Source organism: Orycteropus afer, unplaced genomic scaffold (assembly GCF_000298275.1).
Source record: "Orycteropus afer afer isolate SDZICR_OR568_19922 unplaced genomic scaffold, OryAfe1.0 scaffold00271, whole genome shotgun sequence".
Taxonomy (NCBI): domain Eukaryota; kingdom Metazoa; phylum Chordata; class Mammalia; order Tubulidentata; family Orycteropodidae; genus Orycteropus; species Orycteropus afer.
In genome coordinates, this window is record NW_006921858.1 from 919604 (window position 1) to 945681 (window position 26078).

At 42.2% G+C, this 26078-nt stretch overlaps 1 protein-coding gene across 1 annotated transcript in view; it reads right to left on the reverse strand.

Moving 5' to 3' along the window:
* Positions 1 to 9670: 9670 nt before the first annotated feature.
* VIPR2 (vasoactive intestinal peptide receptor 2) overlaps positions 9671 to 26078 on the reverse strand; it is a 356746-nt gene continuing 340338 nt past the window's right edge. The window contains exons 7-13 of the mRNA XM_007950386.1: positions 22244 to 22394; positions 21272 to 21332; positions 19315 to 19384; positions 18540 to 18631; positions 12447 to 12576; positions 12327 to 12368; positions 9671 to 9844 (exon numbers count right to left, since the gene is read on the reverse strand). Of these exons, the coding sequence (XP_007948577.1) occupies positions 9671 to 9844; positions 12327 to 12368; positions 12447 to 12576; positions 18540 to 18631; positions 19315 to 19384; positions 21272 to 21332; positions 22244 to 22394 (720 nt within the window). The remainder of the gene's footprint in view (positions 9845 to 12326; positions 12369 to 12446; positions 12577 to 18539; positions 18632 to 19314; positions 19385 to 21271; positions 21333 to 22243; positions 22395 to 26078) is intronic.

The window sequence follows — 26078 nt, forward strand, 5'->3', positions numbered from 1 at the left end:
GACTATGGTCCCAAACCCACAGGTTTAACTACTCGGTCCCTCTGGGTAGCTAGCTGTGACCAAGTAGTGACCACAACCTTGCCCCTTGTCAGCTCTACTATACACCTGGGAATTCTGATCATTCACATAAACTTATAGGACCATTGTCTGCCAACCCTATATATGTTCTTGGATACACTCCCCATTTCATAGACATACCTAATCATTTAGCCTGTCCACCCATCTATCCATCCATATACCCATGTTTGCCTTCGCTGACAATGCAGTACTCTATGTGCAAAAGGGTTCATATTTGTTGTCTGTACCTCCCATGTACCTCTCTATGTCTTTCTCATCCTCAATGCTGACATATTGGTCACTCACATTTGGTACATTGCCCTTCTCTTCACCCAAATCAATACTTATCTCTATCTATCTAACAGCCTTCCTGCCCCTCCCCTCCCAGCCCTGGTAACCAACAAAGAAAATTTCCTTCTATAGATAAACCTTTCCTTCACTTTTACAATAACAGACTAATACAATATTTGTCCTTTTGTGATTGACTTATTTCACTCAGCATAATGTCCTCCAAGTTCATCCACGTTATGTGGTGTTTTGCAGATTCTACATTATTCTTTAGTGTTGCATAGTATTCCATTGTGTGTATGTACCATAGTTTGATTATCCATTCCTCAGTTGATGGACACCTAGGTTGTTTCCATCTTTTGGCTATTGTAAATAGTGCTGCGATGAACATGGGTGTGCGTATATGTGTTCTTGTCATGGCTCTCACTTATTTAGAGTATATACCGTAATGGAATGGCTGGGTCAAATGGTATTTCTAATCCAACTTTTGAAGGAATTGCCATACTGCTTTCCACAATGGTTGTACAATTTTATAGTCCCACCAGCAGTGTATGAGAGTCCCAATCTCTCCACAACCTCACCAGCATTTATTGTCTGTCTTGTTGAACTTTGCTACTAGTAAGGCACTCATTTTTATAAAATCCATTCATCCTTTAGGACCTAACTTATTTGAAATTTTCCTTTTTCCTTAGCTCACAGTGGTCACATTCTCCCTGAAAATCTGGCATTTGTCTTTATCACATAGATCTTAACCACATGACAATATGCAGAACCCTAAATATCAAAAAAGAGAGATTGGTTCTACTCAGTTTTATTATTTTGTAATTACATTCTAGTAGTTTATCTTCCCCCTATTCTTTCCTCAGTTCCAGGTGTTGAATAAATGTAGTTTTAGCAACAATCGTTTGGGGGGAATTCAAAGTGAAAAGCCTGCTGCATAGGAGGGCTTTGTCTATATGTTGTCACCACAAAGGTAAGGAAGGTAGGGTAGTTTTTCATAAGCAAGGGGACCACCTACCTATGATCTGTACTCTCCTTATTAAACCTTTAGAAAATACAAAGAAAGTGAAAAATCCCTTTTCTTTCCATCTTCTAAAGCCACTTTTTTTTTCTGTATAAAAGATGCTCCAAATCCTTTATAATATCTACAAGGTAAACAGTGTCCTCTTGGAGAACACAGTGGTCTGACAAAGGCGGTATCGACAATAATGATGAAAATAATGCATGCTCTGCTGAGCAGTCAATTCTTTTTCTCTTGCCTGTTTCCCAAGAATAAAGAAGTTAATTTGCCAAATGGCAAGCAGCATATGCCATTTAGATGAGGAAGCTATCTGGAAGAGCAGCTCGTTGATTATCTGTCAAATGATGTTTTTGGGTCAGGCTGAGGCTCAGCTTCATTAAAAATTAAAGGATAAAGAAAACAGAAAAGGGTGCAAATGGATAAAAATCATGACAAAATGCTCACCCTTCCTCCTAATTAAAGAAAGGTAAATGGAAATGAGTGATTTTCTATCAGACAAGAAGACATTTAAAACGTTGCTAATGCTTGTGTTTAGAGAGAGTGATGAACTGAGTGATATCAGGCAGCATTGGCGAGTACATAAACTGATCCCACCTTTGGTAGGAGAAATACCTATCAAGAAATGTACATGTTCTTTAACTCAACATCTCCCCTTTTAGGAATTTACTCTGTAGAAATACTTACACATATGTACAAACAATAAATGATAACTGAAAACCTACTGAAATATCCATCCATAAGAAATTAACTGTTATGTCTCTATGTTGTATAGTGAATTGCTTAATATGGCTCTTCTACCCATAGTTTTTGTAACTCCCACCAAATGACTGGGTGGGACCATGCAAATGTGAGGTGCCTGTGGCCCACCAAGGGGATTGGATAGCTTGCTTATAATGTAAATAAGCTGTGTGGCACACTTATGGAGGTAGGACCATGCAAATAAGGTGTACGGAACCCTAACATGTGAATTAGTCAGTTTTGCCATCCCACTGGGCTTAAAATGAGCCTTCCCAGAGGTTGAAAGTGAAGAATGTCACTACCATCAAGAAGGAAGAGCCAACAGTAGAGTGTGTCTTTTGGATACAAAATCAATGAGCTGAACCTCCTTGATTCAAGAGACAGAGAGCTGTGACACCAGAGATGGTAACAGACAGCAAGAAGCAGTGGCAGAGAAACAGTGGCAGCAGAGGCAGCAGAATCAGCAGGCTAATGTGAGAGAGTAGTGGGCTTGCTGGCCTATGGAGCAAGAAAGCAGAGTCTTTCCAGGCAGGAAGCTTGCTGGTGGAGTAGGGTGCCACTGGGCACTTAACTGATGGAAGTAAAAGAGTTTTGTAATATTTTCCTGAGCAGGGGAGAGGCCAACAGGCTGCAAGGCTGAGAGGCTACGGGCTTTGCTGAGTAGAAGCTGTTCTGATTGAAGAACTCTATCCTGAGTTGTTTTTTATCCTGAATTGTAAACTGTCACTTCTCTAATAAGAGTATTGTCTATGAGTCCTAAGTGGACATTGCAATAAATTATTGAACTCAGTAGAGAAGTAGAGAGTGCCATGGGAGTGACAGTTGTTGTCAGAATGTTGGAGGGTGGAGGCACGTTTGACCTCTGCCTCATAGGAATCAGCCTTGTGCTGTTGATCTCGATCTTTCTCCCCTCTTGTGAGTTAGAGGAAGTCAGATGTCTCTGCTATGCCATTTTTACACCTTATGATGAAATGTTATATAGCTGTTAAAAATAAAGCAGTAGGTCTGTATATGTTGTTGTTGTTGTTATATGCTGTCAAGTTGGACCTGACTCATAGCGACTCCTCCTTGGGTATCCAAGGCAGTATCACTACAGAAGTAGATTGCCCCATCTTCCTTCTAAGATGTCTGTATATACACACAATAAAAGACAGTCACAATATGTCTTAACTGAAGAAACAAGCTGGAGAATCTTCTATGCAGTAAGAATAATAATTTCCTTGGAGGAAAATAAGAAAGGGAGGAAAATAAAGGTTCATACAGATATAGAAGAAAATATTGGGCTTATCAATCATTAGTAATATTTACTTCTAAGGGGGAGAGAGAGAGAGAGAGAGAGAGAGAGAGAAGAGAAGAGAAGAGAGAGAGAGAGAGAGATTGAGAGAGATGGCAGAAGGATGGAATTCAGAGAGGTTTTTCACTTTTTAGGTAATATTTGCCTGTAGTATTTGAATTTTTATAACTCCTTATTTCTCCGTAGGGCATTGGTGGTTCAGTGGTAGAATTCTTGCCTTCCATGTGGAAGACCTAGGTTGAATGAACAATTCAATGAACTTCATGCAGAGCCACCCCTCTTCTGTCAGAGGAGGTTATCATGTGGCTATGATGTGGAATAGGGTTCAGGAGAGCTTCTAGACTAAGACAGACTAGGTAAAAAGTTCTGGAGATCTACTTTGGAAAACCAGTCAATGAAAGACTTGTGGATCACTACACTCAATCATGGGGATGATGCAGGACCAGGCAGCATTTCATTCCTTTGTGCATGAGGTTACTATGAATTGGAGGCAACTAACAACAACAGTTATTTGTGTAACTTGAAAAAAATAACCATTTTAAAAACTGCCATGCTTGATAAGAATTTACAAGCTATTTTTGTAGTAGGGAGAAGAGAGCATCTTCTTCAGAGCTGGGGTCCTTTGGCCACCTTTGGTCGTTTTTTAAAGTATTATTTCCCTTCATCCTTTTTGGAATAAATTCCTACCCTAAGCAAATTTGTCCTAAACCCCTTTCTGGAATCAAACAGCTAACAAAGTACTTATTACCCAAAGGACAGGGAACAAGTGTCTGTGTGCCCCCATTCATTCCTTTCTTCATATTTACTTTGCTCTTACTAAATTCACCAGAATCTGGTCCTTTCATTTCTAAGTTCTGTCTCTTGAGAACTTGACTTTCAGCAGTGTGCTGCATTTTCTTCTCAGTGAAGCAGTTTGTTGAGCATGGAGTTTAATAGAAGTAGATCTTATCAGTCTGTAGCATAAATAGGAGCTCTGGTGGCATAGTGCCTAAGGCATTTGACTGGTAACCAGAAGGCTGGCAGTTCAAACTCACCAGCCACTCCTCAGAAGACTGGGCAATCTACTTCCGTAGAGATACTGCCTCCAAAACCCAAGGTGGGGTCGCTATGAATCAGATCCAACTAGACAGCAGTGAGTTTAGTTTTTTTGGTTTGGTAGCATAAATGGGGCTAAGGGTCAGTACACGTGCACATACAACATGTCCTCAATCTTTTATTTCAGGTTCTGCATGCACACAAGGGGGGGGGGATGGTATGGCAGGAGGAGGTAGCAGAAGGGGTAGGCTAAGCAGCAGGGGCTCCTTCCCTCAAGGCTGCTACATGAGGTCAATGCAGGGCACAACAGTGTTACTCATCACCAACAACACTGACTGATAGTTTTCAATGACCATGTTCTATCAGAGGGCAGCCAAGCGTCTTTACTAATTTCCACAGAAGTATCATGTGGGCCAGCAGGAAGGAGCCCTGCTCATTCCTCTCTCCTCCCTTCCTCCACCCCAACCAGAGCAAACTCTGCTTTAGAGGTGGTAAGGTTTCATGCCATGGACTGCCAGAAGAATCCACAAATCAGTCCTAGAAGAAGTATAACCAGATCCTCTCTAGAAGCAAAGATGGTGAGTTTTAGCTTGCTTTCTTTGAACGTGTCATCAGGAAAGATCAATCTCAAGAAAAGGACATCATGTTTGTAGAGGGTTAGTAAAAACAAGGGACACCCTCATGAGATGGATCGACACAATGGCCTCAACGATGGGCTCCAAAATGATCTTGAAGATGGCACAGTATCGGGCAATGTTTCTGTTATACTTAAGGTCATCAAGGGTTAAGCTACTCCACAACTAACAAGATTTCATTTGATTAGAGTAATACAGATGGAAAAAGTGTGAGTAATGCCCTCTGTTTTAGATCTCTGAATTTGCTGGTCACAGTGAATACTAACTCAGCTTACAGATGAAATTAGCTTTTATTGAAAGTATTTACACAGGTCATTCATTGCTCATTACACGGTGGTGTTTGCTATAACTGACATTTCATACACATTTGCATACATGTTAAAACAACACATGCTGACTATTTGACCACTCTCTCCCCTTTTCCCTTTATCAGGCAAGATAAAATAACTCCTGGCTGTTTGGTCTTGGCACACCTTTAACAAAGGAGAATTTTGCTGAGCTCCCTGTCCCTGTGTCCCTCTCCAGGCATATCCTGGATCAGGACTCTCCACTATCCTGGACCTTAGTACACCCTGCCATCACTTAACATCATAGTAGTACCTTAAGATTTACAAAACACTCTCAATTACAACACATTACTTTTCCCTCAAAACAAAACCAAAACCAAACCAAAACAAAACAAAACAAAAAACTCTCTGAGCAGGCAGGGAACACTTTCATCCTATTTTTTTAAGATGGGAGGCTGAAACTCCAGAGGTGAAGTGGTTTGGCCAAGGTAACACAGGAAAGAAGGCCACTGAGGACTAGGGTTTTCTGACTCCAAGTCCAGTTGTCATACTCATGGCAATCCCATGCATGTCAGAATAGAACTGTGCTCCATACAATTTCAGTGGCTGATTTTCCAGAAGCAGATCTCCAGACCTTTCTGTTGAGGAGCCTCTGGGTGGCCTTGAACCTCCCACCCTCTGGTTAGCAGCTGAGAATTAACCACTTGCACCAGCCAGGACTGACTCCTAGTCCACTGACTCCCAGTCCACTTTCTTCTTATTTCACATCACTGCCCCTGTCAGTTGCCCTTTAACAAGGTGGCACAAGAAGAACAGGCCTTGTGCCTGGGCCATGTGATCCCCCTCCATCCCAACCCAGCTATTTTCTGGCCAGGCTGTTGTCACAATACCAGTTAGTTGCCTAAACAAGCAGCCATAGGAAAGCAGTGAACTAGAAAGTTTTTTTAAGTCTTTTGACAACCTGCCCACCCCCACGAATGACTTCAGAAAAAATTTGGGACTCATTCTCCAGCTAGTTCAGGCAAAAGCTGAAGAAGAATCCCATTATGGCATCCAAAGCTTGGTAACAAGGCCAGTTAATGGCCAAGAGTCTGGGCCATGTTGTTGTTGTTGTTGTTGTTGTTGTTAAGTGCCGTTGAGTCGTTTCCGACCCATAGCGACCCCATGCACAGCAGAATGAAACACTGCCCGATCCCGCACCAGCCCCACAATCCCTGCTATACTCGAGCCCATCATCGCAGCCACTGTATCAATCCATCTCGTTGAAGGCCTCCCCCTCTTTCGTCGACCCTCCACCCTACCAAGCATGACATCCTTCTCCAGGGAATGGTCCCTTCTTACAACATGACCAAAATAGGTGAGACGAAGTCTGGCCATTCTTGCTTCCAAGGAGCATTCTGGCTACACTTCCTCCAGGACAGATCTGTTAGTTCTTTTAGCAGTCCATGGTACTTTCAGCATTCTTCGCCAGCACCACAACTCAAAAGCATCAACTCTTCTTCGGTCTTCCCTATTCATTGTCCAGCTCTCACATGCATACAAGGTGATTGGAAATATCATGGCTTGTGTCAGGCGCACCTTAGTCCTCAAGGAGACATCCTTGCTCCTCAGCACTTGAAACAGTTCCTTCGCAGTTGACTTTCCCAATGCTACACGTCGTCTAATGTCCTGACTGCTGCTTCCGTTGGCATCGATTGTAGAACCAAGCAATGTGAATTCCTTGACAACCTCAGTCTGGGCCATGGCAGCTGTATTATCCTGATCTAGTTATAGCAAATTTTATGAAACAGAAAGCCCTGGCTATCAGTGACTAAAGTTAATCTTTGGAGACTTTGCTGTTTGCTACCATAAAATCCCCTTTGTCCAGTCTTATTTTACTGGAGATGTGAATTTTATTTTCCAAAGTAATAACACTGACAGGATGGCTGGCAGTGTTTTACGTTTGCAGACTTTCTGACCCAAGTCCTGCCTGCCTACTAGGTTCTATGCACTCAACACCAGCCATCCTGATAACCTCCCTTTGTGGATGTGTGGGTGCCTATCATACCACAAATGCCATAGGAGAAAGACTTTACGGCCCCTATTTTTTAGAAGGGAAAAACAGTGTGAAATGTGCTCAGAAAAAGTGAGTTCAGCATTTGCGGCACTTTGTAGGTTTGGGGCAGAATTTCATCCCGGGCTTTTGGTGCTGTTACAAGAAGCACTGGGAATTTAGCAGTAGAATTCTCATATTTCACGTGGGAGACCCGAGTTGGAGTTCTAGCCAACGCACCTTGTGTGCTACCACCACACATCTGTCAGTGGAGGCTTAGGTGTCATTATGATACTGAATAGGTTTCAGCAGAGCTTCCAGACTAAGATTGACTAGGAGAAAGGTCTCGGGGTCGACTTCTGAAAATCAGCCAGTGAAAGCTCTGTGGATCACAATAGTTCAATCTGCAACCGTTCACAAGGATGGAGCAGGACCAGACACAATGGAAGCAGGACCTTCCATTGTGCATGGACCCTCATGACCTGGGGGCTGACGCCATAACAGTTGGCAACGTAACCTTTGAGCTGTTGGGGCGGGGTTAGCTGGAAAGGGATTTGGGCACAGGGGAAGGAGACCGTGAGCCATCATCTGGACACCTTTCCAGGATTTTCCTCCTTCCTCCTCGCATTCTTCCAGTTTCTCTTCTGTTGCCATACTGGTGATTCCTCCCAGACATTCCTCTCCAAATCTGCAAAAAATTCAAGGAACTAAAAGCTAGGATGGCTGTTTATCCATGCTGGATATGAGCACTGGAAATATTTAGATTTCGTTAAAATAATCCATTTAAATACGAAATATTATAAGATTATTCTCATTAAAAAGAGAGTATGTTTCCACATTGCCTTAAACACAGACACAGGGTGACCACTGATGCTCAGGTCTGGGGGCTTGTATACAGGTGGAACAAATGACCTCCTATTTGGTGGTGGAGTTGGCGAGGTGTTGCAAGACCTCCTTGCACAGAAATATCTTTGTCACCTGCTTGGCTGATGTTGCTAGGTGCTACTGAGTTGATTTCGACTCATGGCAACCCCATGCGACACAGTACAACTACCCCATACGGTTTCCTAAGCTGTAATCTTTATGGAAGCAGATAGATGGGCTTTTCTGCCATGGAGTTGCTGGATAGGTTTGAAACACCAACTTTTGGTTAGTACACCAGGGCTCCTGGTTGTTTATGGTGCCTGAAATTGACCGATAAGGCATCTGGTCATTGCTCGAGGAGCCTTTATTAAAATGCAAAGGCTTTGAGAGAGTTAACATGTTGCTATTTACTATTACCTTGCTATTCTGACCTAAGGACTCCTGGGTGGTATGTGTGGTTAACCTGCTCAGTTGCTAACTGAAAGGCCTGCTTTCTTCCTGATTTTACCTGGCTCACCCTGGCTTGTAGTTTACTTAGATATGCTGCTGTAGTTTTATGAAATTCCTAAGTCAACTTCTATGTAAGTACCTTGCAGAGAAGAGGAAGTGTTTTTAGGGCCCAGAAAGAGGTACATAGCTCACTGGTGTGTTTCTGGCTACAACCCAGGGTAATTATTCAGAAAGGAAGCCTGATTTTCTCCCTGTGTGACCTCAGCCTAGTGCAAATGGTCAATGTGCTCAGCTCCTAACCAAAGGACTGGAGGTTTGAATCTATCCAGAGGCACTCAGAAGAAAGGCCTGATGATCGACTTCCAAAACATGAGCCATCGAAAACCCTATGGAGCACAGTTCTACTCTGACACACACACACATAGGTTGTCATGCATCAGTATTGACTCCATGGCAGCCAGTGGTAAGCTTTTACTTTTCACTAACAGGAGAGAAAGTTCTGCAAGAGGAGGCACTGAGGTTAGAAAACATTAGTTTGTCTCTCCCACCCTCCACCCCCTTTGGCAGTTGTGTGGTCACAAATTGTGGGCTGTTATATCTTGTTTTGATGTTTCAGTAACCACCTCCTTCCCCCTTCTCCATGGCAATCAGTCCAGCTACATGGCTGAACATATCTTAAATGCCTTATGAACAAAATGACTTAAATGCTGGAGCTTAACAATTATTAGCAGTTAAATCCAAGTAAATTACAAGGAAACCCAGGTTCCACAAATGGGATTAAGTTAACAATCAGGTCTTTTAAGTAGAGACAGCGCTGATTTATCCAACCAGCTCATTTCTAACATGTAAAACAGGAAAAAAGCAAACACATATTGCACATTTTAGGAAAAACCCATCACATTTAGCTGTATATACTTTGATGTAGTCTTTCATTGAGTTTGTTTGCAAACATAGACAAGTGAGCATTGGCTAGATGACTGAGGTCTCAGTCTGCAGGAATGACTGGGCACGGGAATTCCGGTGGAACTGCAGGACACTCTCCGAGCCATTTCGAGAGACTGAAGAGCTGTGGAGTCTGTAATCCCGGCTCACAGACTGGTTTGGGCACAAGCTTCGCCATTTTCTTTTCAGCTCACACTGCACCTGGGGGAGGTAAGGGACACAGAGTGAAAGCAACACTGGAAGGGGGGACATCAGACATATGTCTGAGCTTGAAAAGTGTGAGCTCAAGCTACCCTCTAGAGAAAACACTACCTCTGGACACACTATTTAGTTTTCCTTTCTGTTAATTGGCATAGAGGGTAGCACTGACCTATCTCTACATCCCAACCAGATAGATAGAAGTGAAGAGAGTCTTGGGGAAAAGAGCAAAGGGAATGGGGACTGGAAAGACTGCAGATGGAGAGCCTCACCTATTAATGTGTTAAGATTATATAAGACAGTAAGTTAATCATTCCTGCGACCTGAGACTCTAGTCATCTAGCCAACGTCCACTTGTCTATGTTTGCAAACAAACTCAATGAAAGACTACATCAAAGTATACATTGTTGTTGTTGTTGTTGTTATTTGCCGTCAGTCAGGCCCGACTCATAGCGACCCCTCCTTGGGTTCCTGAGGCAGTATCACTACGGAAGTAGGATTGCCCAACCTTCCTTCCGAGGAGTGGCTGGTGGGTTTGAACCGCCAGCCTTCTGGTTAGCAGTCAAGTGCCTTAGGCACTATGCTACCAGAGCTCCCAAAATATACATAGCTAACTGTAATGGGTTTTTTCCTAAAATGTGCAATATGTGTTTGCTTTCTTCCTGTTTTACTTTTTAGAAATGAGCTAGTTGGATAAATCAGCGCTGTCTCGACTTAAAAGACCTGATTGTTAACTTAATCCCACTTGTGGAACCTGGGTTTCCTTGTAATTTATATATCTAAGACTTTGAGTTATCATATTATAAAGACCGTCAATATCATAAGACAGTGGCTTATATACCAAGAATTGGAAACAGTTAATTTGTATTTTCAGAGAAGATTTTCCATAGAAACTGGAGGTGAATGATAGTGCTTTGGATAAAAGAACTTGATTCCAGTTTCTTGCTCCTGATTAAGGCAGAGAACATTCACCATAAAGTTTGGGGTGCATGAGGAGAGGTAGGTGTAGGAGCCGTTCCTGTCAATATGATATAGGAGAACAGTGCAAGGAACAGCAGATTGGCTCAGCTTTATCACAGATATGCTAATGAATTTTACATACTAAGGAAAGAAAATCTATTACCAGTTGAATGGAGGTTGGGAGGGAACAGCAAAAGATTGGTAGCCAGCATTAGGAGAGAAATGGCAATCAAGGCTATCACAGTAGCCAGGTGTGGGAGAGGCCTTTGGGAGTAGGGAGAGTACTTGGTATGTGAGCAGAGTTGACATCCCCAGCCCAGAGCTGTATCCTACAATCCTTCCCTGCCACATTTCTAGGGATCTCCAGCTGACTTCTATCCCAGGGATCTGTGAATAAAGCAGCAGCAGTAACAGCAAACTCTGGGAGAAATGATTATTAAATAGCACCCAGCTGGTGATTTTCTGGGCTTGAAGTTTCCTGTTTCTTCCTGTTACTAATGTTGGGCTGAGAATGGTATTTGAGACTCCACTGAAAAAAGCAGAGGAAAGACGACTTTAGTAAAAGCATTTCATACAATGGAAGGAAGAGAAAACCAAATGGCTAGGTGGAGGTTCACAAAAAGGGAGGAGTTATTGAGGGCTTAGCAATGCAATCTTGGAAAAGGTGACCAGAACTCAGATAAAGTGATGGCTACAGGTTGCCCAGATGGTAAAATGGTTAAGGGCCCAGCTACTAACTAAAAATCTAGTGGTTCAAATCTACCCAGAGTTGCCTCAGAAGAAAGGCCCAGTGATCTACTTCTGAGAGGTCAGCCAGTGCACACCCTATGGAGTACGGTTTTATTCTGACATCCATGGGGTCACCATGAGTCAGAACTGATGATGGATTTGTTTTTAAACGGAAAACGTATAAAATTTGGAGCATTCTGAGTATACAGTACAAAGCAGGAGTCATGAAACTTTATATTAGGGACTTACTTATTTATTTCTTGACGTGTTTGGGTATTGTGAGTCTAAGGAGAAGGGTTTGTCATCAGCACTTTCTAACCTCCTCCTCTGCCTTCCCATTCTCAGCCTACACCATGCCCCAAATGTCTGTAATTACAGTCATGGGTTAAGAAGTAAGACAGTCAGTATAAAGAGTGATAGGGTCACTTTTAGTTATCTAGTTGGAGAACTTTCTCCAAAGGGGTCTACAAAAGGATTGGGCAATTGATATTGCATGGTGTGGGAAGATAAAGAGATCAAAGCTTTTGCAAATGGATGCCGAAGGTGATGGCAAAACAATGGGCCATGATGGCTACAAGAAAAGTGGGATTGGCCTCCATTGTTCTGGGCTCAGATGACTATAAATGCCGAGGTAGGGAGAGAAAGACTATTGTTCATGTTCAGGACAATGGTCTGGTGGAAGACATGGGCTCCCTTGATGTCAATGATGTCAGCTTATGGGCTTAGACATTTTAGGAAATATGTCACAATTGGGAAATATTTGTAATTAGTTCTTGAGGAATGATAAAAGACTTACTTCACTGTTCAGAAAACAGTAGAGCACCGCCACAACCAGGCCCTGCAAACAAGAAAGGGTCATCAGAGAATACAGAGCCAACCTTGGGGGAGAACACAGGTCACCTCTTCATAAACATACCTGGAATGATCCCAGGCACAATTCAAACAGGATCTGATACTTGGAGGAGATGCCAATAGGAAAAACGGCAAACACCATATAGTGAACCCCAAACAATGGGATGAGTAGCAGTGTGGACTTGGCCAGCCTCCTACACCAAAAGAAAAAGGAAATTGAGATTTGCAAGTAAACCATGGCTGATTTTATGCATCAACTGTTGCTATAAATTTCATTTTAAGACATTGAATGACTTGTTGGACATAGAGGGTGCTCTGGTTACCTAGTGCCGCTCTGACAGGAAACATATCACAAATGGGATGGTTTTAACAAACAGGAGTTTATTATTTTACAGTTCAGAGGCTTGAAGTCCAAGTTCAAAGTGCCAGGCTCTGGTGGCTGGGTGAAAGCCCCTCAGCCTTGGGCTTCAGCTCTGCCTCCAGCTCCTGGCCCACTGAAGCTAGAGGCTTTTCTTCACTCAGACAGCTGGGGGTTGCTGAGGCTGCCAAGCCCAAGGTTGACAAGTAAAAAGGCACAGTCTCGATGTTACCAAACCACTTGGCAGGTCATTAATTCAAGTTCATTGTAAGTCCCAAAGTTGGCAGAGCATGGCAGGCTTCTGAACAACAACACAACTACATGCAGGGTCCAAGCATGCCATAAGCTAGAGACCATTCCCAAAGCTGCTGCTTATATACGGGAAGCAGACCATATACCCAAAGGCAGCTACTCAGCTGCTCACAGTCGATTCCACCATGGAGTTGATTACCAGTCTCATCATGGGGTGTACTCATCCAGCTGCCCAGCCATTCAGTCAGGCCCAGCCAAGTTAACACAAAAACATTACCACCACAGAGGGCTAGGATCCCTGTCTTTGCATGTTATCGTGAGACCTTGGCCCAGGAGGGTTCTGACTCTCTCTGAGCCTCATTTACCTCCCTCTAGAATTTTAACCAGCAGTTTGCTCCTCCCACCACCCTACACTGTAGTCAGAGTGTGCAAATGTGATGATAGTAATCACTTTGCTTCATAAAGCATAAAGCTCTTAGAAGAAATCTTGACAAGCACAGTAAGACTACATTGTCATTAGTGGGTCCTACTGTTCTGCCTCTAATTGTTTTTAACAACTGAGACAGATCACCGGTATGTAAAGGTCAGAGGCAAATTTTAGTTTCAGATCAAAGAAGCAGACTCATAGCACAGGTGAAATCCCATTAGAACAAACATTGCCAAGAAGTGTTCTTTAAAGCCTCAGGTATTTATAGGTGCTGGCAGATAACCCAGGAAAACACTCCTTTGTTGATCTAGTTATAAATGAATTCTGTACAATCAGGTACACTGTGTTGAATGTAATTTCTCTGTCTATAAAAGGAGTTATTACTTTGCCTAATCAAAAAATAGATTTTCTGCTCATTGCAGTGTATGTTGAAAATAAAATAGTTGAAGTAAATATCTTACCTTCACCATAGCTGCCCTTACTATTCTCTTTTTGTTTACTACTCCTGTGTCCACCAAGCAAATGACCTTCGATTTGTATTAACTATACCTGTACCGTCATAACACTCTAAGCCAGTGGTTCTCACATTTTAGCAGCATCAGAATCATCTGGTTAACACACTGAGTGCTGGGCCCACCCTCAGAGTTTCTGATTTGGTAGGTCTCAGGGGATGGGCTGAGAACTTGCATTTCTATCAAGTTCCCAGATGCTGCTGCTGCTGTCTGTGGATCACATTTTGAGACCAACTGGCCTATGCCAGTGATGTCCAGCTTGCCCCTCATTCCAACTGAATCAGATCTCTGTGGTGGGACCTAGGTGTTAGTAGTTTTAAAAACTCTCCCAGGTGATTCCAATGTGAGGCCAAATTTGAGAATGACTCATTTGACCCCTGCTACTCCACTATAAACCGAAACTCACTCACTGCCACTGAGTTGATTACAACTCATAGCAACCTCCTTTGGGTTTCCGAGGTGGTAAATCTTTACGGAAGAAGACTACCCATTTTTCCTTCCATGGAGTAGCTGGTGGGTTTGAACCGCCAACCTTCTGGTTAGCAGTATAAATGCCTCAGGCACTATGCCACCAGGGACATCTCCAATACGGCCTGTGGACCAGCAGCAATGGGGTCCATCAGAATCTGCCATTTAACAAGAGCCTCAGGGTGCATATATGCATCTGAGGAGCACTGTCCAAAGCCACCAAAATAAAAAGCCAGTTAAATTCTCAAACTGTTCAATCATACCACTTACTGCCATGGAGTTGATTCCAACTCATAAAGAACATAGTAGACACGCCCCATAGGGTTTCCAAGGCTGTAAATCTTTACAGAAACAGACTGCCTCATCTTTCTCCTATGGAGCAGCTGGGGGGTTCAAACCGTTGACCTGATTAGCAACCAAATGTTCTAACTACAGAGCCACCAGAGCTCCTTGTTCAGTCATACAGTCCTCCAAAAATGTGTGAGTGAGGAGTAGCAGGGATGGATGCTCCACTTTTGTTCCACTCCTCCCACCTTCTCTCGTTAGATGTCTCTCCCAACATTTTAAAAAGGAAAAATGGTTAATTTTTTAAATTTAGTTTTGAGGCATTAGCCTCAAATCTAGCATTCATAGCCTGTGAATGTAAATTCTATAAATGTGTTCATTTCTCCTAAATTTCACCAGAACAAAACAGATGACATTCTGTGCATTCATAATAAGCAAGATTTGCCTTACAACTGACAATCTGCACAAGTCCCAGAAGACCCGGCCATTCTCCTGCCAGATAGGAGCAGGAACCTGCAGCATCCTGCATCATCAAGGAAGGTTTGGCCATATACAAATGGATTGTTGCCCATTTGCAAATCTTCACATTTAATGTTATAATCCCCCATCAGCCTTGCTGCATTTAACATCTCTTGTGCCAGGTTAGCCTGGTGAGGAAAAGCTAAGGTTCTGTAGGGAGCTGTGCCCTTTAGTTAAATGTTAGCAAGAGCACCTGCTTAGACCTCCATTACCAATACATCAGAAGATCATTATCGTTCATGTCTTTTACATAAAGGACAAGATGTGACCCAGAAGGCAGTCTTTTTTGTTACATTGGATAAAGACCAGGTTCTACTAGCCCCACTTAATTTTGTTTCCAAAATAAAAGCATCCATCTCTAAGATCTACTTAACTAACACATCCAAAGAACCAAAAGAAAAGGTCATCATAGGAGCTAAATGAGATTTATAGAAACTCAAAAGTTCATTCTGAAGGGCAACTAGCAACCAAGAATGACCTTATCCCTTCCCTCCTTTATAGCTGCAAAAGCATGGGGCAGGTTCCAGGAATTGGCTTGGCTTTTCACCTGAGCATTAAAAATGTCACACAGTATGGCTGACTACTACAGGTAGTCCCCCAACTTATGACATATTCAAGTTATGATGAACCACACTTACAATTGTCCTTTTTATTTTTTTTCTTACTTCTTATCATTAGTAATACGTACTACATACAGTGTCGCAAGGTATTTGCTTATGTTATCATTCTCAGATGTAATGTTTCCCACCCCCAAAGACAAGACAAAGATCAGATTTATAAAGATACTGGTAATAAAATGCAATAATAATGAAAACTAAACAAACAAACAAAAAAAGGTGAGGTATTTACTTACATCAGAATCAGAATCGATTTACTATGGAGTCATTGGAGAAGAACTCTGTTTTAAGTTGGGGACTACCTGTACTTTATTTTTTTTGGTTTGACATGAAGTCCCACCTCTAGGCCTGTGTTTTTTTTGTACAGTCTCCTTTAATGGTGGGCAGGGGCACAGAAACTAATTTCTTAGAATTTATACACCACAGTGGAACAATCAGATTTATCTGTTTACCAATCTCTTTCATAATACTTACTGGTCCCAAGCACTAAATGCCTTTCAAATATTAATTCTGTTAATACTCATAACAATCCTACTAACAATTATTATTATTATTATTCCCATTTTACAGATGAGAAAAGTGAAGCAGAGAAAGGTTAAGTCACTTCTTTCAGGCTACTAGCTCATACGTAAACCCAAGCATTTGGGCTCCGTGGTCCATGTCCTGGATCACTGCATTATGCTGCCTGTCCGTAATCATCCCCTGGCTTTTCTAGAGGAGGAAAGGAAAGGGAACAGCTGAATCCAATCTACCGGATCACATGGAATCCTCAAAGCAATGCTGAAAGGTTGCATCAACTGCTTCTCCAAGTAAGGAAGTACACTGGGGAAGTAGGGTAACTTGCCCAAGGTCACACAGCTTGTAGTGTGGCTGTAAATTCTAATTCTAGTCTGTCTGAATCTGAAGCTCCTACTGGACTAGAATGACCACTTCTACACTAAACTACTGTTTTCTTTATATCTTAGTAAGGGATTTTATATTTTTCTTTATAAATTCTTTACGGATGTTTCCAGCATCTTTAAATTTCTTTATGGATCCCTCAGATCATCATTAATTAGCTGAATAATCCTGAGTAATTAACTTAAGGATTCTTCATCTACCTGCATTTAATCATTCACTCAGTAAGTACTGGTAGTAAAATGGTATGGACTAATGATGGACACACAGCCATGGTCTGATGGGGATGGCAGCATTAAAAATAAAATGAAAACAATGTGTGGCCAAGGAGAAAAACACAGATTACATATGGTGCAGTGAATTACTTGGTATGGCCCTTTTAGCCTTGGTCTTTGTGAATCCCACCAGATATCTGGGTGGAGCTATGCAAATGTGAGAGCCTTGTGGCCCACCAAGGGGATTAGACAGTTGGTTAATAATGTAAATAAGTACATGTCACTCTTGTGGGGGTGGGGCGATGCAGATAAGGTGTATGGAACCCTAACGTGGGGATTGGTCAGTTTTGTCATTCTGCTAGGCTTAAAATTAGCCATCCCAGAGGCAGAACTGGAGAACCTCACTGCATCAAGAAAGAAGAGCTGGTTGTGGAATGCATCTTTGGACCTGAGATTCCTGCTGAGATGACATAGAGACAACATAGAGACAACAGATGTGGCGGCAGCAGAGGCACACCTAAAAGAACTGTGTAACTGTTGCCTGAGCAGGGCAGAAACCAGGCCAAGGGTCAGAAAGAGACTTGTCTTCAGACATGGCTGAGAAAAGGCTCTCCTGATTGAAGAACTGTATCCTGAGCATTCTTGAACTTGAATTGCAACCTGTTACTTTCCTAATAAACTCCATAATCATTGAGTATTGTCTGCGAGTTCTGTGTGGCCATTGCAACAAATTATCAAACATTTCAGAGAAGTGGAATGTGCCGTGGGAGGGATGGTTGGTGTCAGAATTGGTAAAATGGTTGGAGGGTGGTGGAATATCTGACTGTTCTACCTCATATGAATAAGCCTTGGGCTGCTGATGGTGATTCTGTCTCCCCCTCATGAAGTTACAGGAGGTCAGAGGATGCCACTGCCAAGCTTTTTCATTAGATAACAGGAAAGGGGGCAAAATACTGAAATAAACACATGTACTAAAATGGATACTCAAATGGCCGATAAATAAAAGGTCCTCAACTTTAATAATCACCACAGAAATACTATGTCACTGTGGGCTAGACACTTAGTTCCTCTGAACTTCAGATACTTGTAGATCTTACGTAAATTAGCAATGAGTTTACTCCTGGGACTAAATGAGAAAAAAAGTGGCCCATTCCTTCGGTGTCCATTTACCAGGACAACAATCCCCCATCCCCTCAGTAACTGTAATTCTGAAGATCCTTCTTGGCAAACAAAGGTTACCATTCTTTTCACTCTTCATATATGCATCCAGGTCTTCTTTAAAACCAGGTGTTTTCAATTTCTAGACTATCTGAAGTTTGGTGAAGGATGACTTCCATGACACCAACACTGTATTACAACCAATTGTTAGATGCATTGACAAACGAACAAAAAACATTGCTGTCAAAGTGATTCCAGCTCATCATGACCCTATAGGGCAGGGTAGAACAGCTCCATAGGGTTTCCAAGGTTGTAAATCTTTATGGAAGCAGACCATCACATCTTTCTCCCATGGAGCAAGCTGGTGGGTTTGAACTGTTTACCTTTCAGTTAGTAAGGAAGCACTATAACAACTGCTCCACCATGGTTCCTGCTAAATGCATACTCACTTATATTGTGATTGATCGTTGCCGCCAACATCTGGTGACGTTAACTTCTGTAGTAAAATCCTTATAATACTAATGAAAAGGACAAAGTTAACCTGCACAAAAAGAGACAATATGTTTGTGCCTAATTTTCCCCTATACTGAGCTAGGAAACCTCCCCAGGGTGGGCCATGTGGCAGGGGATTCTGCCAGGCTGGCCCCAGTGCTCTGGTCTCTGTCCCATGGCTCGAGTCCATTTTCCACTTGCTTTGGGCCTGGCTCCAGGCAACGTGCATTTCAGAAAGTCCCCACCCCTGCCAAGGGCTCAGTCTGCTCTGTAAGTTGGAGGTGGACATCATTCTCTAGCCTGAAGTTACGTATGTTACAACCTCAGGTTGCAGCAGCATAAGCAAATTACATTTGAAATGTGAAATGGACAAATGGAAATCCAATTTAGAGCCACAATCAAGCACACTTGGTCATCCTGACTTTGATTCCTCTTGAGGTTCTTGCCCCCCTAAGAGAACACAGATTTTTGGCTCTCTGCTCCACACAATCTCCTCCCCACCTCCAATGTTCCTTCTCCCCTGAAGGAGGCACCATGTAACTAAGGCGAACTGAGTTTACATAAGGACTGAGTTAAAACTGTTGGGGCAGCAGTCAAGCTTCCACAAGGTTCTTCTCTCAAAAGATTGAGTAGAATGGATTTATATATATTTAATAAAGGATAATGGGCTCATTCTCTGCCCAAGTGTACGACTCAATGGATAATTCATGTTTCAATACAGAAATTACTTACTATAATAGAAATTAAAATTGGTATTCGTATAACCCACCAGGGAACACTGTGTTCGTTTGTATCCCAGCAACTATTGAAAAAAGAGAGAGGGAAAATCATGTTACTACTGATTTCATCTAGCAAACAAAGTACACAAGGATAAGTGTGCTGCATGTAAATTTATCAGTGACACTGTGCCTGCAAAATAAAACCTACCTTATTTACCAGGGCATAAACCTTGGTTTTGGTTTTGTTAAAGTACACCTTCTGATCTGCCTACTTACTCAATTCTAAAAGCACGGTTATACTGCATTTAGAGATCTTGGTACAATCAGTCCCCAGAGAGTCATTCTGTTTAGTTTTATTGTTTTCAACATGATAGCCTAATAATGAAGAGTGTGAAACCAAAGCAGAACCCAGAAGCCAGAGAGAAAGAACAAGTTACATTTCATAATTTAATGTGCTTATCTTGGATGGAATCCCTATGGGGTGTAAATGGTTAATCTGCTTGGTCACTAACTAAAAGGTTAGAAGTTTGAGTCCACCTGGAGGTGCCTCAGAAGAAAGTCCTGGTGGTCTACTTCCAAAAACTCAGCCATTGAAAACGCAGTGTCCCACAGTTCTCCTCTGACACGCATGAGGTCACCTTGAATGTGAGTGGACTTGACGGCAAACTTTTGTTTTCATTAATCTGGATGTCTGTATAGGCCAGGTTCATGCTGGCTCCAGTTCTTATAAAACATGAATTTTTTTTTTTCCCATGAAAATAGAACATTTCCCTTCTCCTCCCACATGGTTTATATCTGTACCTTGAATAAAGGTTTGAACAGTGTCTTTAGAATAATTGAGGCAAGTGCAGCTAGGAAAGTGTGGTCTAGCAACACATTTTCATTTTAGTTTAAGAGTTTGTCTCCACTAGGAAGCTGTGGTAGACTGTGAAAGGCTTCAATTATTCCCATCCCCTTGCAAGGTGACCACTGCTTCATCTATCAAGAGGTGGAGTCTATCTCTTCAGTCCCTCAATCTTCATTGGTTGTGGCAATAGATTATAGAGGAAGAGCCAGTTAGGGGCCCACTCTCTACACAGGCTCCCTGTGAACAAGCCCAGTGTAGCCTGCTGGAGGGTGGGGGACTGTGAGGAGCAGAGAGGAGGGTTCCTAGTTGATGCTCTCCTAGTCCCGCCAGCCAGCCTCACCACTGACCTTGCAGTTGACGAGAGTAGGCCTGGATGAGAGACCAAAAGAACCACTGTGTAACTCCAACCCCAATGGCCCATACACAGAATCACATGCTAAATAAAAGGATTATTTTAAGTCACCCAATTTTGAGGTGGTTTGGTACTCTGTAATGGATGACTGACACACTCTGAGATCACCTTATGAGGACTGGGACATGGCACAAGACTCATCCTGGCAGTGCTGGTGCTTGTGCTTGGGGCCATGGTTTGACTCACTGTCCACACAAAAAAGCAGAAGGGCCCTGGGTCCTGTTCTAGTGGTAGTCTATGCTTAAGAAGAAATCTGTGATAGAGAACAACTCTGAGATAAACATACTCTGGCTTGTCATTTTAACCTGATCTGCAATAGGCTGCCTTCTTAACATTTTGCTCCAGGTTAACAACATATTCTTTGTTCTCTTTTCTTTAGTGATCGCTGTCCCTCCCTCCTTGGATGCTTCCTTTTCCTCTGTCTGGCCTATTCTAATCAGACCTGGCTCAGTTCCCAGCTCTTACATGAATCTTCATCCAAATACTTCAACCCCTAACATTTCTTCTAGCCTATGAGTTTGAATGTCTTTCCTTCTCATTTATTGATTGCTCAAATGCCACAAATACAACTTTTCTATTGACTGGAATTGCTTGTCTTTCCAACCAGAGAATGAACTGATCTCTACTTTCCAAAGGACTTAGTATTGTGAAGTATTTAATCAATATTGCTTACTGTCATTTGAAAGGGAAAGGCATGGGCGTGACACTTACCCTGTGTCTTCTAAAAAGAGCCTGGTCACAGTCCATACCACTACGCAGACAGTGGGGATGCCTGTGAAGAGATGTCCCATTAACACAAACCCTGCACTAAACTGGAATGGGTTAACTTGGAACAAGTATGCACCTTGTTTAACCACAACTGTCGAGGACAATGGCTTTTTGACTAATGTATTAAGTGGAAACGCTGTTCAAAATTTTCATAAATATATACAAGTTTATATTCATGCTTTATTAAGCAGCAAAGATAATATACATTTGATAGTTGAGAATACAAGGGCCTAAGAAACATCTTTCTGTATTTAAGTGTTATCACTGCAGACGGTGGAGATAAAATGTGTTGAGAAGAGATGATGTGTCTATTGACTTTGTGGCAACCCGAAGGACTTGTCTGTTGTGTTGGCTTCTTCACTGCTAATGTGGAATGTCCTCTAAGATTATCCATTTAAGAGGAGGCTCCTATCAATTGGTGTGTTATCAAGGTTTCCCTATGGAGTGACTTCCTGTTCCTTCTCCTCAGGCCCCTTCTTCCCTCCATCAATGTATGCTGGACTGGGAAGAAGAAGGAGAAATAAACCATTTCCTATCTGTTAGCAGCTCAGGTCACAGTTTGAGTTTGTCATAAATGCATCCAAAAATGAGAGTTTAAAACAAGTTCCAGTGAAGAGAAAAGGGTTGGCTGAAGAACCTAAGCAGTCCTAGAAAAGTTGTTCCCGAAACGCATCCCAGGGGTGGTAGTGTTTGGATTTACTGGGTCAGGTAGGATGGGAATTATGAGGCTGAAAGGTTTGCATATGATGGTGAGGGTGTGAGGGGAGGGTGAAGAGGGGAGATTTCAGATCAGGGTGTCAGGCCCAAGAGCTTGGAGCACAAACTCAAATGCACAATGGGGTAATGTAGCAGGAGCCATGGGAACATGTCTGTTTCAGGGAAAAGGAGCCAAGGCATACTTTTTGTAATCCTTACCCCATCCAATCAGGAGATAGACCACAAAGTATCTGTTTGGGGAGAAGATAGCCACAAGGAGGGTATGGAGGTAAAGTCCTTCCACTAAGAGCCAATAAAAGTTTGCCATGATGCAGTACTGGAAGAACACCAAACTCAGCTTGCAGCCAACCTGGAATATTACAAACAGAACAAGAGAATGTGGTCACATTTGGATAAAAATAGTTTGTGGCAGACAGCACTGCTCCAGTACATAATGCACTTTGATGTTTGTATAAGGAATCAAGGACAAATCAAGGAGCTGTCTAAGGAAGGGAAGTGATTAATACAGTGGTGAGGTGTTTACTGAAAAAATGTGTGTTATGTTAAAGGAGGTCATTGTATATACACAACCCCCTAGAGGACTATTTACATAGGACTTTGAACTTACTATAAGGTAAACATAGAGGGAGAGAGGCAAATGTAAATAACCATCCTAAGAATAGTTAACTCATAACTTTTAGAGTGAACTGCTGGAAGGTTTTGCTAAACATTGAGTTTTTAGCACACTTGCCTGACTTCTGTTTTCCCTTCCTCCCTACCTTGTGTCTTTTAGGGGATACTGAGCTTCTCTTAAGGGTGATGGTAAAGTATAAGAATAGGTAAGGGTCATAGGTGAACAACATGATGAACATAATATCACTGAACTGTACATTTGAAGATTGCTGAAATGGCAAACGCTTTGTTATCTGTTTACCACAATTAAAGAAATGATTTTGAAAAAAAGACAGTTGACAAAAGATGGATTTGGAAACATATTTATAATATAAATGGCAAATAGTTAATTACTGTACCATATAGATATTACAGATAAAAGCAAGAAAAAGATAATGTGATTGGAAAAAGGGCCAAGAGAACCTGTGGAAAGATGCTCATTCCCACCAGGAGTCACAGAAAGGTAGGTTAGGAGTTAAGGGGGTTGTGCTTACACCCCAAACAGCAAGTCTTAAAGCACGACTTACAAGTATCACTGTTGCTGATGTAGGAGAAAACACTCTTGCACATTGCTGATATAAGAGTCATAGGTTTTTGGAACGCAGTCTAGCAATATATTTATCACAATTTAAAAATAGATATACCCTTTGATCTAATGATTTCACTACTGCTTTCTATCTGACTAGGAGCTCTGGTGGTGTAGTGGCTAAGGCATTTCACTGCTAACCAGAAGGCTGGCAGTTGAAATGTACCAGCCACTCCTCGGAAGGAAGGTTGGGCAATCTACTTCTGTAGTGATACCGCCTCAGAAACCCAAGGAGGGGTCGCTATGAGTCAGATCCGACTCAAAGGCAGTGTGTTCTATCTGACAGGAATAAGAACACCAGAATAGAAAGGGACACGTTCAAGGATGTTTATTGCAACTTTGTAGTGGTAAAAGTAAAATAAAATAAAATGGAGCTGAAGCTCAGGAAGAAGTAACAGTATCTATCACTGTGTCCCTTCTTAAAACTTGTCCATGAAATGCAGCACCCAAGGCCCATGCATCAGGGTGTCTTGACATTTAATATAAGTTATATTCACTATTGGGGGAATAAATCATACCAAATCATGCTACATCCATATGATATTGTTGTTGTTTGCCATCAGGTTGATTTTGAGTCATGGCCATTCCATGTGTTACAAAGTACAACTGCTTCCTAGGGTTTTCTTGGTTGTAATCTTTATAGCCAAGCAGTTCACAGTTTGTCAGGCCTTTTCTTCTGTGGAGCCACTGGGTGGGTTTGAACCACAAAACTTAAAGTTAGTGGCTGATGGCATACTGCTTGCATTATTCAGGCTCCTTCGATAGAATATTATGCAGCTATTAAAATAAGGAAATAGAGATAGGCTAGTTGTCCTGGAGCTCTGGTAGCATAGTGCCTAAGGCACTTAACTGCTAACCAGAAGGCTGGCGGTTCAAACCCACCAGACACTCCTCAGAAGGAAGATTGGGCAATCTACTTCTGTAGTGATACTGCCTCAGAAACCCAAGGAGGGGTTGCTATGAGTTGGGTCTGACTCCACGGCACATAACAACAATAATAACAGTTGACCTGGAGGGATTTCTATGATATACTGTTGAATAAGAAAAATAGATGCAGAAAAAGAATATCTTAAATAGATGATTACCTTTTCTTGGTGAAATGGTGACAAAAATATTATCTCTGTATCTCTGCATTTGTTTATTTACTGAACAAGCACATTCTTTGTGAGGACAGATGTTTTAGGGAATAGCGTATCCTTTACTACCTTTATCTTCTACAACAGCATCTTTCAAACCTTGTTCCACAAGAGTCAAAAGCATCAAAGGAGTGGCCACAGGTAGGCTAATGGGGAGGTTGGGAGGGTGGATGGGGTCCTCTAGGGCTTCCAGCCACCTCACAGGTGGTTCTATTGGTACTATGATACTGGAGTTAAGAGACTTGCCCAAGGTCCATTAGCCAAGTAGGAGCAGATCCCTAGCCAGATTCCCAGTCACCTAGTCTAGGGTTCTGACCATTACTCAACACTGCCACTCACCCTTGTACTTTAGGGAGCAATGAGAGGAAAGAGTCACTGTTAGTTGTAAGACTCTTGGTAAAAGGTAAAATTCCAGGCGGTCATCTAATCATACACTGTCTTTAGGCTAGGATGTAATATACTATAGGAACTAGATTAAGTAAGTAACAAATCCAAATGAGTCCAGATAAAGACAGGTACCGCAAATGTACCCTAGGGGCTGGGTGATGAGCCATTTCCCTTTTGTGGAGCAACAGATATTGTGGAAATGGAGCTCAGTGCCACAGGTCTAAGACGGCCTCAACTGGAGTCTTGACTTGGTTTCTTTGAGGCTCAATTCCCCATGAATAGAGAGGTAAGGAAATATCCCCACCAGGGTCATTCCAAGGATAGTCAGATAACATGCTTGAAAACACTTTGTGAAATGTAAGACATTTTCACTAGTATGCTTAGAAGATTTAAGGGAGTTGCAGGTTTTATTAAGAGCAAGAAAAAGCAGGATATTTTATTTAAAATGCATGAAAATATTGCAAGCCAAATGGCTATGGGATTGGAAACAGCATATAAAACTGAGCAACGTAGAGAAAGGCTATTCAGGGTGGGCCGACCTCCATGGGAGAAGAGATCCTCTTGGTGCCGTGCATGTAACTTGACACCTCTGGGGGAGTCATTTCATGATGTCCCTTGTACCCTGACTGTACAGCTCATGGCAGATCTGCACCCATATATGTGGGATCTCACATGCACTCTATGCCCATAACTACAGTAAACTCTGGGGAGCAGGGCCAGGATATTCCTTTGGAATTCCCATGATACGTGCACAAACCCTAATGCCATCAGATCCTTTGAAGAGATGAATTACAAACACAGCATAGAACAGGGTCTGAAGAAGGGTGACTGTGTATGTGTGTTCTGATAAAATCTCTTACTTACTGTGCTAATTTCCCTTCCTCCCTGACCCCTCTGCCAGTCTTGACTAGGTTGCTAGGTTGACAATGAAGACTCTGAGATCCTAGGACACATGTACAGACAATAGCAGGGTAGTCACTCCCCTGTTGTCTGTGTAATCCCTGTCCAGCCTTCCAGCTTGAATCTTTGGCTCAATACTCTTTCCCTAACCAAACTGAGGTAAAAATCAGTGATCAGGTTAGAATTTGTAGTGGTACAAACAGGTAACATGCTTGGCTGTTAACTGAAAGGTTGGAAGTTTGAGTCCTGTAAGAGGTGCCTCGAAGAAAGGCCTGGTGATGTACTTCCAAAAAATCAGCATTGAAAACCCGATGGAAACCACCAATGAACACAGATCTCTGTATATATATTTATTCTTTTTTTTTTTTTTTTT